A 13268-nucleotide genomic window follows, 5' to 3' on the forward strand; every position below is an offset into this window, starting at 1 on the left:
ACATAATCAAATAAAACTCCTACATATTTGAAACTCTGACTAGATTCCATACTTAGAATCTGGATGCAAACTAATAGCTAACATTTGTTAGGTACATGCCAGACACTGTACTAGGCACTCTATATTTGCTATCATGTGTCAGGATACTTTACAAAACCATAGTGCAGAAACAGAAGAGAATTTCTTTTAAGGTTATTAGGTAGCTCATAAAATCTCAGGTTTGGAAGCTATGTGGCCTAGAACAGTGTGCAGCCACCCTACCCAGTTTTGCTCTAGTGAAAATATCACTGACACTGTGACTCACAGCCCCAACTTGTAGGGACAGTGCTTAGGACTGGGTGGGCATCAGAAACTCCACCACTACTGTCTTGAAGAGCTGGGCACTCCACTGTGCTTACCAAAAAATTGACTTTAGGCAGTCTGTGTTATCATATTGCACCCTTGCTGGTTCAATGGAATAAAACAGCCATAGAGCACATCTTCCTCCCAGAGGCATTCGAGGCCAAAAGTAGGAGTGGGGATTGCTGAGCAAGATCTGTCTGAAATTTGTAAGATCTCCACCAAGTGCACGTAAGCCACCATCTCAAAGCAGAGGAATCTGACTAAAACTGCAGTAAAGCCCATACAGCTGAAGAACTGTGACCTGACCAAAAAAAAAAAAAATAGCATGCCTCTTTCTGAAGGTAAATACTTGCTACTTCAGTTCCTAGAGTTATTCTATACAAAATGTCTAGTATATGTTAAACTATACATACACACACAAGAAAGTGTGAACCACGGCTAAGAGAAAACAGTCAATAGAAGCTGGCCCAGAGATGGCCTAAATCTAACTCTGTGTCTGGGTTGGAGCTATCAGAAAGAGACTTTAACATAACAATGATGAAAATGCTAAATTATCTAGTAGAAAAGGTGGGCTAAATATGTGAAGAGGTGAAGGAATTTCAATAGAAACATGGGGAAAAAAATTTTTAATCAAAAGGATAATGATAAGGACAAAGATACAAGAAGAGAAAACTACAGACTAATATCCATAAAGAATATAAGCACAAAAATCCTCAACAAAAAACTAGCAAACCAAATCCAACAGCACATTAAAAGAATTATACAGCATGACCAAGTGGGATTTACCTCAGAAATGCAGATGATTCAACATATGAAAATCAATTGTTGTAATATGCCATACTAATAAAATGAAGGCATAAAAACCACATGATCATCTCAATTGACACAGAAAAGGCATTTGACAAAATTTAACAGCGTATCATTTAAAAAAAAAAAAACAGCAAACTAAGAAAGTGGGAAAGTCCTTAACATGATCAAGGTCATTTATTAAAAGCCCACAGCTAATAACATCATACTTAATGGTAAAAGACTGAAAGCTTTTCCCCTAAGATCAGGAGCAAGACAAGGATGCTTGCTTTCGCCACTGCTATTCAACATTTGTGCTGGAAGTTCTAGCCAGAGCTGTTAGGCAATAAAAAGAAATAAAAGACATCCAAATTGGAAAGGAAGAGGTAAAGTTATCTCTATTAACAGATGACATGCTCACATACTTTAAAAATCCCAAATAATCCCCAAGAAAGCTGCTAGAGCTAATAAGTAAGTTACAAAGTTTCAGGGTAGGAGATCAACACATACTTACCGATTGTGTTTCTGTGTATCAGTGATCAACAACCCTAAGAGGACATTAAGAAAGCAGTTTTCATTTACAATAGCATCTAAAAGTATTAAATACTTAGGAATTAATTTAACCAAGGAGGTATAAGGATTTGTATGCTGAAAACTGTAAAATATTTCTGAAAGAAATAAAAATAAATGGAAATATATAAAGTGAAAATAAAATCCAAATATACATAAAACAAAAATAAATAGAAAGACATTCCATGTTCATGGAGAGGAGACTTAATTGACATTGTTAAGATATCAGTACTGCCCAAAGCAGTCTTAATGCAGATTTAATGCAATACTTACCCAAATTCCAACAACCCTTTTTGCAGAATGGAAAAGCATATCCTCAAATTCATAATGGGGACTTCCCTGGTGGCGCAGTGGTTAAGAATCTGCCTACCAATGCAGGGAGCAGGGTTTGAGCCCTGGTCCAGGAAGATCCCACGTGCTGCAGAGCAACTAATCCCACGTGCCACAACTACTGAGCCCGTGTGCCACAACTACTGAAGCCTGCACGCCTAGAGCCCATGCTCTGCAACAAGAGAAGCCACTGCAATGAGAAGCCTGCACATCACAACAAAGAGTAGCCGCTGCTCACCGCACCTAGAGAAAGCCTGCGCACAGCAACAGAGACCCAACGCAGCCATAAGTAAATAAATAAATAAATAGATAACTTTATTTTTAAAAAATTCATATGGAATTGCAAGGGGCTTCAAATAGCTGAAACAACCCTGAAAAAGAAGAGTAAAGTTGGAGGACCCCCTTTCCCTGACTTGTAACATAGTACAAAGCTACAGTATTTTAAACAGTATGATACTGGCATAAAGATAGACCAATGAAATAGAATAGAAAGCCCAGAAATAAGCCCTAACATATATGATCAATTCATTTTTGATAGGGTTCCAAAACCATTCAGTAGGAGAAATGACAGTCTTTTCAACAAATGGTGTCAGGAAAATTAGATATCCCCATGCAAAATAATGTAGTTGGATCCTTACCTTACATTATATACAAAAATTAACTAAAAATGCATCAAAGACCTAAAACTATAAAATTCTTAGAAGAAAACAAGAGAAAAATCTTCTCAACATTGGATTTGGTAATGGTTTCTTAAGTATGACACCTAAAGCACAGGCAACAAAAGAAACAAAATAAATTAGATGCCATCAAAATTTTAAAACTTTTGTGCATCAAAGGACACAACCAAGAAAGTGAAAAGACAGCCTGCAGAATGGGAGATAATATTTGCAAATCACATAACTGCAAGGGATTAATATTCAGAATATATAAAGAACTTGTACAACTCAGCATCAAAACTAATATAAATGCACACCCATATGTACTCCCAAAGAATGTTGAATTTTTTTGTTTAAGCAGGCACTTAACTTGGTTGGAGTCAACCTGTAAAACCTGTCTCCCTGTGGTTGGTGGTAGCTCATAATCTCATTTCAGTTATTTTAGCCTTAGGCTGCTTGGATCTATCCTGTTCTTGAATGGTTTGCAGGTCAGCCAAAGGATTGGGCGGAGTCTATATATATATAAAATTTGGAGCTCCTCCTCTCTGGCTGTCTCTTTTCTGGGATTTGCCTCTTTCTTTCCAGAGGTTGTGACAGACTCTGTCTGTCCTTGGTTCTTCAAGCCCTTCAGACTGTAGATTTCTTTGGTAGTTTTAGTCTCACTGTAAGGCATGGACTGTGGCTTTCCCTCAGGTTAAAAGCCTTAAAAACAGGAAACACACCTTTTGTTATTCTCTTCTTACATGTGTCAGCTTGTTTCCAGTATCTGCTTACTTTGGTGTTCTCTCCATCCTTTCAAGGTGGGTCCAATGGGTGCTACTCAGCCATCAAACTGGACATAGGAGTCTCCCTAAGTGCTTTAGGCTCTGTTTCTTTTAACTTCCTCCTTTCTTGTGGTCGCTGTTTTTACCTCCAGCACCTCCTGGTCATCACCCTTATTAATCCTGTGTAGCCATCTTAACCTCAGCAGTAGTGAAGGGTACCAAAGAAAGTCAAGTAGCCTAGCTTGTTAAGTCAGTTGAAATTTTAACTTGGAAACATGCAATAGGATTTTTCAGATCCTTTCTACTAAAAGTGTCTCTGATTTTAACAGCCCGTTAGAGGACCTTCCCACATACCCTGATCTTTAGGTCTGGTCTGGATGGTTAATGTTGCCTGGAGCACAGAATCAACATTTCTTTTGTATTCTCCACAGCACTCTACCAAGGCTTTTCAAAATTTAGGTTGATCTAGATTTTAATCCAAAAAAACTCCCTCATCCCTTTGTAATATATTGCATTATTTTATAACTCTTAAAATATTTCTGTCGTTTAGAGGGCTGTTCACTTATTACTTGTTTTTATTATCTTTTTTGAAATAACATTTTATGTATCAATAGAATATGATACAAATATAATAGATTTACCGTTGTAAGCTTATTGTAAAATGCATGGATAATGAATTGTATTTTTCTGTGTTTGCTCTTCCAAATTAGCTCCTGGGCTATAGTGAAAAGCCGATAAATCTACAGATGTTTATTGGAACAGCAGATGATCGATATTTACGGCCTCATGCATTTTACCAGGTGCATCGGATCACTGGGAAGACAGTTGCTACTGCAAGCCAAGAGATAATAATTGCCAGCACAAAGGTTCTGGAAATTCCACTTCTTCCTGAAAACAATATGTCAGCCAGGTATCTTGAAACATAGCCCAAAATGGACTGTTCTTTCTTTTCCTAAAATAACTTTGAAGAAAAGTATATTTATTTTTATAGTACAAAAATGAGTCATTGTTCTAAATTAACTGAATAACATTATGTAAATAATTATAGTATATTTGCTAAGGTTGGTACCACATTTCCATAAAGAGAATTCAATTCAGCAAAAGTTTATGACCATGTAGTACCAGCCAAGCATCATGCTAGGTGATAGAGACAAAAGTATATGGACTTTTTTTCAAGTAGCTCACAGTCAAATAGGGTAGACAGTAAGTAAACAATTGCAGTAAAATTATGATTGTTAAGTTTCCTTGAGGAAAACTTCAACTCTACTTCCCGGTGTTCCATTTCACCCGTTTCCAAATAAAATGAGGTGGCCAACTTCTGAATGAGAATGCAGTAGAGTTTTGTTCAGGTGGATTAGTTAGGAATATATATAGTACCTGTAACAGAAACCTGAAATGCAGTGGCTTAAACAACTAGAGGTTTAATTTTTTATTCCATAAAAGAAATATACACATAGGCATCTTAGGGCTAGCACAGTGGTTCCATAAGTCATTGGGGCCCCAAGCTCCTTCTGTTTTTCTTCTCTGCTATTATTAGCATGTGGTTTCCATCCTCAAGATTGCCTCATGATCCACAATAGCTACTGGAGCTCTAGCCATCATAACTGTAATCCTGGAAGGAATAGGAAGAACGGGTAAGAGGAAGGGTAAGAGAGAACTTCCATCTGAGTCAGGCCTCTTTAAAGAGCTTTTCCCAGAAACTTATCCAACACCTTTACTACATCTCATTGATCATCCTTGTATATAAGGAAGACCTGGGTATGTTTTTTTTTACCTGAGTGCATTGCCACCGCTAACAAGATGGGGGTCTGTTACTAAGAAAAACAGAAAAAAAGAAGGTTTAGTAGGCAACTATTATTCTGCCACAACCAGGTATGTGAAACTTACAGTGAAGTTTGTTAGAGAAATTGGTTCAAACTATAATATAGGTCTTTCTTAAGATGGCAATGATATCTGTCCCAGGTTATTGCAAGAATAGTCCTATTAAAATCAGATTTCAGTCTCGAGTTCTTCTAAATTTATATTTAAATAACTTTTTAGGTAAACTGAATCTATCCCTGAGGACATAGTAACTTATGACATAATTGTACTATTATAAAATAAGAATTGCCTCTTATCTCCAGAAAAGACTAGTTAATATTGATTTAAATAAAACCTTATCTTTGCCTGCTTTGTTCAAAGGAACAGTACTCGAGAACTCAACTCCACTAAGTCATTATACGGGCTACGATAGAGTTTTTTCATGGCAGAGGTAGACAGCTAGCTGATAATCTCTACTCTTAAATTTCTGTGTTCTGTAATAATTAAAAAAAGAACTTTGGATTCTCAGCCAATCCTTTGTTCAGGTACTTGAGCAAAACACTTAAGAAAAACATTGAAAAAAAAGAAAGAAAGAAAAACATTGACTCCAGACATCCTATTTGACCAATCTTCAAATAAGGTGAAGTAGCCAGCCTCTAAATGAGGAAGCAAGGGCTTCCCTGGTGGCGCAGTGGTTGAGAGTCCGCCTGCCGGTGCAGGGGACACGGGTTCATGCCCCTGTCCGGGAAGATCCCACATGCTGCGGAGCGGCTGGGCCCGTGAGCCATGGCTGCTGGACCTGTGCGTCCGGAGGCTGTGCTCTGCAACGGGAAAGGCCACAACAGTGAGAGGCCCACGTACCGCAAAAAAACAAACAAAAATAATAAATGAGGATGCAAGAAGGCTTCCTCTCTTTTACTCTAGGATCTTACTTTTTTTCTTTTTCTTTTGGCCTCGCCATGTGGCTTGTGGGATCTTAGTTCCCCGACCTGGGATCAAACCTGGGCCCTCAGCAGTGAAAGCACAGAGTGCTAACCACTGGACCACCAGGGAATTTCCCTAGGATCGTACTTTTTCATCTAGCATCAAAAGCAATATGAATATACTATTATTCAGCTGCAGAGGGGAATTTGAAACTCAACTTTGAACTATCTTTTTTTAAGAACTCATAAAATTGATTCTTAGGTGACAGTTTGCAGACCATGTTTCCATTGATTCCTCTGGATAGTTCAAACAGTAGACTTGAATCAAGTAAATAGAAATCACCAGAAGCTTATAACTTAATGGACTGTTAAAAAGATTTTATCTCTTAAGTTGGTCATATTACACACACATACACACAGTCTTTTCAGGTTAAAGGGAAAAAGTTGGTATTTGATGACATGGTAGATTTTGCTTTACCAGACAAGGAGAGACCTACAAAAGCTTTATCATCTTTACTTTTTAAAAAAAAAATTTATTTATTTATTTGGCTGCGCAGGGTCTTAGTTGTGGCACGTGGGATCTTTGTTGTGGCATGTGTGGCATGCAAACTCTTCGTTGAGGCAGTGGGACTCTTGGTTGTGGCATGTGGGATCTAGTTCCCTGACCAGGGATCAAACCTGGGCCCCCTGCATTGGGAGTGTGGAGTCTTAGCCACTGGACCACAAGGGAAGTCCCTATCATCTTTACTTTTTGCCTCAGCTTCCCAAAAGTTCATGATCAAGCTCAATTATAGTAATTATAGTAATTCATATAACCCTAGATTTGGGATATATTTATCTCCTGTTTCTTCTATTCAAAAATATTTTCTATTTCTTTCTTCTTGACCTTATTTGTATTTATGTTGTAAAATGCCTCATATCCTTTTGAAAAATAATGTATAAATCAATAAATTAAAGAAAACAGAGTACGTGAGTTTCTAAGACATTCTCTCAAGAACTTGGGAAAGCCTTACCTACAGAATAGTGTGAACAAATCAGAGCAGTAGGATCTGAACGTATCTTCCTCCTCCTTTTCACATGGAACAGCGGTGGTAGTCAAGATTCATGTTCCCTTCTCCAACCAGAGCTTGGCATATACTGCCTGCCTGGATCAGACCAGAAAGAACAAAGCTGTAGAAATACCATTATTACTAGTAGCAAGCAGCTTAGCCCCCTTACCCCACCCTGCTCTGCCATACACACACCTGAAGCTTCTCTGGCTGGCTGTCCACTCTGAACTGTTAGATTGGGGAACAGGAATTCTATAGGAACCAAGGTTTGTGACAACAACATTGTGTGTGTCCAACAAAGGGTTGAGTAAGGAGCAACTAGGAAGTTACCCAAATCTAAGAAACCTTTTCTAAGTACCTTAGGTAACAGGGCAGCTAATGCTGAATGAGCCTGTTTTATCCAGGAACTAATTACTAGGATAAACTGTAGTGACTGAATGTAATATAGTTTCAGGTAGTGGTAGATTAAAAAATTGCGAACGATAAGACCGTTGTTCAAAATAATTTATGCACAAGTGAGTTGTAGGTATGTATTAAAAGGCTCTACTGGGGACTTCCCTGGTGGTCCACACTAGAAGTGTATGACTCCACGCTTCCACTGCAAGGGTCATGGGTTCGATCCCCGGTCAGGGAACTAGGATCCTGCATGCCGCGTGGCATGGCCAAAAAAAAAAGAAAAAGGCTCTGTTGTTTAAGGTGGGGAAAGATTGGTGGAAACTCTTCCTTGAGCTTTACTGGTTCTTGATAACCTAGCTTTGTAACATATATTATCCTTCAAAGTGACTTCTCTAGCCTCTGGGCAGTGAGCATTAGAGTTGGAACATTAGAGCATTAGAGTGGGTAGATAAAGTAAGAGAATGGATAATAAGGAATGCCATAAGAGAGACTAAACTTTAACTAGAATGTTTGACTGTTTGTTACCTCTTGCTTTATTCTTCTAATATGTGAATAACAAAGATATGTTATAGGTACTGGTGTTTCCTACCATGATTGTGTGTTAAGCAGCTATACTTAGTAATAAATTTTGAAGATAATGAAATTTTAGACCTTAAATGCCAAAACTTTAATCTTATATGTGCATTTCTTAGAAATGTAAGCCTGGGAATTCCCTGGTGTTCCAGTGGTTAGGACTCTCTGCTTTCACTGCCGAGGGCGCAGGTTCAATCCCTGGTCTGGGAACTAAGATCCTGCAAGCCTCGAAGTGTGCCCCCCCCACCAAAAAAAAAAGAAAGAAATGAAAGCCTGATAGATGGTTTTTATTAATAAATGTATCATGTAAAAGTTTAAATATCATTAATGACTTATTTGTAGTCCTATAAGTTAATCTTTTCTGGCCTAGTTATATTTATAGAATTAGAGTCTTTTACTTTATATTTCACTCATCTAGTTCTGTAACACAAACTGCCCCCCAAATTTAGTGGCTTAAAGTAGTAACTCTGTTGTTTTTCATAATTCTTTTGGTTGGTTGGACTCAGCTGATCCACTCATGTGGTATTGGCTGGGATCACTCATGCCCCTGAATTCAGCTGGGAGCTCAGCTGGGGTAGCTCAAGTAGAGGATTATATGGGCTTTTCTCTCCAGCATGCTACTTGGACATTTTCATGGTCGCTCAGGGCTCCAAGAGAACAAAAGTGGAAGTTACAGAGCTTCTTAAGTGCTAGGCTTGTAACTTACACAGCATCACTTGGCCACATTCTGTTTGTCAAGGCAAATCATAAGGCTCACTCTCAAGGAGAGGGGACATAGTTACTCCACCTCTTAATTGGAGAAGTGGCATGTGAATACAAGAATGGGAGGAATTATTGTCAGCCCTCTTTACAGACAATATGCCACACTTAGTATTACACTTTTGTCGTACAAAAACATTTTTAATCCTAAAATTTAAATGGCAGAAAATAGCAGTCATATCTTTCTTTTTTGACCTGATTTTAGATAGTGATAATTCTTCCTGGCAAATTAACAATAACTGTTTCGCTGAGTTGTTTAGAACCACTAATTTCTAGTAAGCAAATAAAATTTGTATATTTTTTTCCCTAGTATTGACTGTGCAGGTATTTTGAAACTCCGCAATTCAGATATAGAACTTCGAAAAGGAGAAACTGATATTGGCAGAAAGAATACTAGAGTACGACTTGTATTTCGTGTACACATCCCACAGCCCAATGGAAAAGTCCTTTCTCTGCAGACAGCTTCTATACCTGTTGAATGCTGTAAGTGAACCTGTGATATTTTTAAGTTTTGTTTATAATAGGTTATTTTCTGCTTTGTTTATAATGTAATGTTTGGATCAACAGTAAACTGAGGGGCTTCCCTGGTGGCACAGTGGTTAAGATTCCGCCTGCCAATGCAGGGGACACGGGTTCGAGCCCTGGTCCGGGAAGATCCCACATGCTGTGGAGCAACTAAGCCCACTTGCCACTACTACTGAGCCTGTGCTCTACAGCCTGCGAGCCACAGCTACTGAGCCCGTGTGCCACAACTACTGAAGCCGCACGCCTAGAGCCCGTGCTCCGCAACGAGTAGTCACCGCAATGAGAAGCCCGCGCACCCCAATGAAGAATAGCCCCCGCTCGCCACAACTAGAGAAAGCCTGTGCGCAGCAACAAAGACCCAACGCAGCCAAAACGAAATGATAATAAATAAAATAAATATTAAAAAATGTATATTTCCAAAAAAACAAAGTAAACTGAGGGCTTCCCTGGTGGCGCAGTGGTTAAGAATCCGCCTGCCAATGCAAGACACACAGGTTCGAGCTCTGGTCCGGGAAGATCCCACATGCCGCGGAGCAACTAAGCCCGTGTGCCACAACTACTGAAGCCGCGCATCTAGAGCCCGTGCTCTGCAACAAGAGAAGCCACCGCAACAAAGAGTAGCCCCCGCTCGATGCAACTAGAGAAAGCCTGCATGCAGCAACAAAGACACAACGCAGCCAAAAATGAAAATAAATAAAATAAATAAAATTTTTTAAAAAGTGAACTGAAGCCCAGGGTCTGGATAGCTGGTGTGATTTTCTTATATGGAAATAAGCTATGTGTTTAGGTGGAGGAGTACTGATCTTGGAGTTAGGAAGTGGCTTCTCATTATAATTTGACCCTAGGTAGCCTGTTGGCTATAGACATTCTCTTGACCATAGTTTTCTTACTTATAAATGAGGAAGGTGGGCTTGATGACATCTGAGGACCAAATTATGAAGCTATGATTCTGACATTAAGTGTCACTGATACTTGGTCATCTTTGTTTCATTAAAATGTTGGAAGATGCCTGTCTCTGCAAGCTGACACTTCAGCTGAATAGAGACTTACAGGATTTTTGTTTTTGTTTTTTTTACCATAAATTTATGTACAACACCAGGTTGAGAAAGTGAATGCTTTTTCCCTGGTTTTTCAGAGCCAAGAAATGAGAAAAGGCCTAGAACCTTATATCTACTCAAGCCCTTGAGAACTGTGGACCTCTGGCAGGTTAGCTGATAGGACTGAAATATTGAGATTGCAATTTAGATTTTTAGAGCACAGACTTAGAAGTGTTCTAATTCCATGTCTTAATTTTGTGTAGGAGGAAACTGAGGCACAAGTATCTCAAGTGCTCCTCCCAGGTTATTTGCTTGTTGGTGTGACAGAGCTGTGCCTAGAACACAGGTTTTCTTAGTACTCTTTTGATTATGTTATATCATTTTATTTCTATTAACCACATGCATTCTTAATTTGGGATCATACCTACTGTATTAGTTTTCTATGCCTCCTTTTGCTGTTCACTGGAGTAATACTTTATCTTTTTCTAGTCGACTGTGGGAATCACTGAGCAAATTCATGGTAATAGAATCACTGTAGAAGTAATTTTTGTATTAATTTTTAATAGATAATACAGGTACATGGTACAAAATTCAAAAAAAGTAAAAGAGTATAGAGTGAAAAGTAAATTTTCAAGTCAGCTAGTTCCCTTTCTTAGAAACAGCTGTCGTTGCCACAATCTTCGTTACCCGGCCAGACAAATGCCCATTTAAGCATATATTTCTCTAATTTTTAGCAACATAATTTAAATAATTTAAGTTCATAGAGTAGTTTGAGTTTTTGAGATGAATTTACTCTAAAATTATTCTGTTTTCTCTTTTAGTTTATTAAATTATTGTGTGATTATTGTTGAGAGTATAGAAAATGCAAAATGGTACAAAGAGTAGCATTAAAATCTTTTTTGTAATATCACTTTTCTGAGATAGTCACTATTAACCTTTTTTTGGATTTTTTTCCTTTTCTTTTTTGGTCTGTGTGTGTGTGCACGTGTGCACGCACACACAATATTTGGTAGTTATAGTGGGCGTTTTCTCATATAGTTAAATATTCTTCAAAAATGCTTTTGGCACATGCATATTTTATTATGGCTATGCCACTCGGTGAACACATTTTTGCTGTTACTTTGAATGAACTTGTGATAGCTAGTTTCCACTATAAATATCTAAAACTTGAATTAGTCTTACTCCGTAGGCTAGTCAGTGCTTGTTTTTGTGCCCCTTCTTTGTGAGCCATTTAGAACATAAGTAAGGACATAAGTGTTTTCTGAGATCTAGATTTGTGCTTGGTACTTTCTAAGTTGTAGTTCATCCTAAATCCCACACCCATCTCCTATGAAACATTCTCTTTGAATGGGGCTGGGATCCTAATTCATATACCTTTTGTATCTTGGTATTAAATAGTTGGAAGAGAGGGAATTCCCTGGTGGTCCAGTGGTAAAGAATCCACCTTGCAATGCAGGAGACGGGGGTTCAATCCCTGGTCAGGGAACTAAGATTCCACATGCCGCGGGGCAACTAAACCCGCGTGCCACAACTACTGAGCCTGCACACCTCAAGAGCCCGCATGCCACAAACTACAGAGCCCACGCGCCACAACTAGAGAAGAGAAAACCCACACACCACAACTAGAGAGAAGCCCGCGCACGGCAACGAAAGATCCTGCATGCCACAACTAAGACCTAACACAGCTAAAAGTAAATTAAATAAATAAATCTTCAAAAAAATAAATAGTTGGAAGAGGCATAGTGAACTGGGACTGCATGCTTCATAAAGGCAGTCAAGTTGTTTAAATTTCTTTAAAATATTGTTCTGGCCAAACAAAACACAGCTGACCCTCAAAGCCACCAATTTTCCACCCAAGTAGTAGGACTAAAAGTACACCTGTTTCCAAAATGTGAAGAAGAAAGTATAATCCACCCTTTTTGTTTGTTTTAATCCAGAGAGAAACCTAGTTATTGAGGCATTTGGCAGGAATAAACCCTTAGAGAACCTAAGCAGTCAAAAGAAGTATAATATATAGCTTGAAACTCAAGCATTTTTTAAAAGGAAAGAAAAGCCAGAAGTAGGATCTCCAGAAAATACAGCAACTTGAAATCAATAGATTAGAAAAAGGCAGCAACAAGGAAAAGTTAATAGTTTACATAATAACTTGTAGGCTTTAAGAAAAATTATGTTCCCATACCCTGGGAAGGAAGAGTATAGTGCACTAAGAAATATTTATGTTCATTTTTAAAAATTCTGTATTGAAATGTGTACTTCATGTAGACTTAAGTTATTTAGAAGATGTCCAAAATGTAATCCTGATGCCTCACTGATGATCTAGTTATTTTCTTGCTGAAAGGGCTGCTTGGTGTTTGTCCTTTAGAAACTTGTCTTCTTTTAATTGTATGCAATATAATTATGCATCTTCGGATTTAATTTGCTTTTTATAATTATATTAAATTTTATCAATTTTAACAGACAAGTTGTGGGGAAGAAATGTATTAAAGACAAGCTAAAAAGAAAAGTGGATGAGGTGAATGTGTTGGAGTCAATATACAATATAAGTTGTAGGCATTAATTAATTTCTCTTTATTAGTTTCTCTATAGTTGTAGTCTAAGAAAATTATTTAAAGTCACATGACTCTAATAAACCTATTTTGTTTTCTAAATAGCATAGCTATTTTAGTGGATATTGTTACCATTGCCTTGCATTTTAAAAATCCAGAGTTGCTTCTTTTATAGCTAGACTTTGTCATTTACATATGAAAGAGGGTAAACT

At 38.0% G+C, this 13268-nt stretch overlaps 1 protein-coding gene across 1 annotated transcript in view; it reads left to right on the forward strand.

Annotated features, from left to right (window-relative positions):
* The first annotated feature begins 4162 nt into the window (after positions 1 to 4162).
* LOC103068460 (nuclear factor of activated T-cells, cytoplasmic 3-like) overlaps positions 4163 to 13268 on the forward strand; it is a 52045-nt gene continuing 42939 nt past the window's right edge. Inside the window, 2 exon segments of the mRNA XM_082931189.1 lie at positions 4163 to 4358; positions 9259 to 9431. Coding sequence (XP_082787315.1) covers positions 4195 to 4358; positions 9259 to 9431 — 337 coding nt within the window. The 5' untranslated portion in view covers positions 4163 to 4194.

Source organism: Lipotes vexillifer, unplaced genomic scaffold (genome assembly GCF_000442215.2).
Source record: "Lipotes vexillifer unplaced genomic scaffold, Lipotes_vexillifer_v1.1 scaffold3148, whole genome shotgun sequence".
NCBI lineage: Eukaryota > Metazoa > Chordata > Mammalia > Artiodactyla > Lipotidae > Lipotes > Lipotes vexillifer.